This window comes from Mus pahari, chromosome 16 (genome assembly GCF_900095145.1).
Source record: "Mus pahari chromosome 16, PAHARI_EIJ_v1.1, whole genome shotgun sequence".
NCBI classification, from domain to species: domain Eukaryota; kingdom Metazoa; phylum Chordata; class Mammalia; order Rodentia; family Muridae; genus Mus; species Mus pahari.
This window is the reverse complement of record NC_034605.1, coordinates 27,499,342-27,501,439: the sequence shown is the minus strand read 5'-3', so window position 1 is coordinate 27,501,439 and position 2,098 is coordinate 27,499,342. Positions and strand designations below refer to the sequence as shown.

Sequence of the window (2,098 nt, the reverse complement as noted above, 5' to 3'; positions counted from 1 at the left end):
AATGCAAGCCAGATATGGCTGCTTCGCTGGGGTACTTACTAGGCAGCAGGAAGGAATAGGCTGAGCTGATGTCATGTCACATTTCTCAGCCTGAACTCAATTGGTTTCCTCTTAAGTGACCTTTGAGTTCCTCGGGGGGGGGGGGAGGAATCCACTGTGCTAGTTAACCACACTGTTCTCACACTAGTGTTGACATTCTGCTATGTACAGAGTGAACGGGGTGAGGACTGGTCATTTTCTGGAAAGAAGCACAGGAAAGCTCTGTGGGATGACTAGGATAAGCTAAATCCCAAGCACATCCTGAGTACATGGAAGTTACTTTTCTTTTCTCTCTTCCATTACCATAGAAATGTCTCACACAAGCACTAGCCAAAGCACATCTTCAAGATGACCTCTCTCTAGACAAGGATGGGGCTCAAACCAGTACTACAGAGGCTAAAAAGAAAATGGTGGATAGCAAGGCCATGAGACACAAAAGTCCTCTCCAGCAACAATAGCGTTTATTAAAAAGATTATTTCCTCAACCCTGAGCAAGGTTCCATCTTTCCAGTTCAAACAGCATCTTATCAGTCGTGGCGCACGCCTTTAATCCCAGCACTTGGGAGGCAGAGGCAGGCGAATTTCTGAGTTCGAGGCCAGCCTGGTCTACAGAGTGAGTTCCAGGACAGCCAGAGAAATCCTGTCTCGAAAAACAAAAAGAAAGAAAGAAAGAAAGGGGAAGCAGTATATATTCAATCAATACTAGCGCCCTTTGTAGAGACTTGAAAACAAGCTGTGTGCAGGCCTCTGAGAAATGCAAAGAACTTGATAATAAGTGAGATTTTAAAATGCTTGCAAAATTTTAGACATTACATGTTCGTAATCTTCCACCTAAAAGATAACCTTACTGTACTATGTCTGGTTGTGTAGATAAGTGTATGACTACAACCTCCTTTTTATAAATGATGAGTGGTTGGGAGAATTATAAACTATCGGCTGTCAGAACCTACAAGTACGCTCCTGAAGGACACAAACCAGAACTAAGAACTCCAAGAGAAAAGCGGAAAACTCATATTCCCCTCACCACAGGGACTGTGCCTTCCGCCAGGAAATAGGATTCAGCCATTGAGGTAAAGGGGCGGATACAGAAGCACCTTCCCGCCCGCGCCTTTTCAGTCCTCTAAAAGGTCCGCAATCGGCATATATATAGCAGCTGTAGAGGGCGCTTGAGGAACTTCAGCTCTCAGTACTCTGTAGTCATGTCTGGTCGTGGCAAGGGCGGTAAGGGTCTTGGCAAAGGAGGCGCCAAGCGCCACCGTAAAGTTCTACGTGACAACATCCAGGGCATCACTAAGCCCGCCATCCGCCGCCTGGCCCGGCGCGGAGGAGTGAAGCGCATCTCCGGCCTCATCTACGAGGAGACCCGCGGTGTGCTGAAGGTGTTCCTGGAGAACGTGATCCGCGACGCCGTCACCTACACGGAGCACGCCAAGCGCAAGACCGTCACCGCCATGGACGTAGTCTACGCGCTCAAGCGCCAGGGCCGCACCCTCTACGGATTCGGCGGCTGAGCTAAACAGGTTTACAACTTTGCATGAAAAGGCCCTTTTTAGGGCCACTCACTTTGTCATAAAAAGCTGTTTGCATTTCTCGACCTTAATTGTGCTTACTGTCCCTAAAGTTCAAACAAAATGGCGGAGACAATTCAAAAGGTAGACCTAGGCTGTGAAAATGCTACCCCAGTACTTTGGTAATTATACCATCAGTCTACTGGTTTCCCCTAATGCTTAAGCTGAGTTTTACTCCCTTGAAGGTGTTTAAAAATGTTTTAACCTGTGTGCTCTTTCCCTGTATCCTCGTTTACAACCTTGTATTCAATTGCTCGCCTGCCAGCTCTTCCTGACAACACTCCAAAGGGAGAATTCCATTACCAGTTAACAGACTGGTTCTTATTTTCTAGGTGGCCTTATCAACATAGCCTTGTTACCCTGCAATGAGCCAGGCTTTCCACATTGAGAAGGATTTAACTACTAAATGACTTGTTGGCTTCCAAATTTACAGCTCCTGCTATACATGAGTTCTCAATAAACCACTCAAGCAGTCAAATTGATGGGCCCAA

The 2,098-nt window shown here is 46.7% G+C and overlaps 1 protein-coding gene across 1 annotated transcript; it reads left to right on the top strand.

The window, feature by feature from the left end:
* Positions 1-1,238: 1,238 nt before the first annotated feature.
* On the top strand, positions 1,239-1,550 carry LOC110333929 (histone H4). The gene has a single exon (XM_029547684.1). The coding sequence runs from the start codon at positions 1,239-1,241 to the stop codon at positions 1,548-1,550; it is 312 nt and encodes a 103-aa protein (XP_029403544.1).
* Positions 1,551-2,098: the final 548 nt, after the last annotated feature.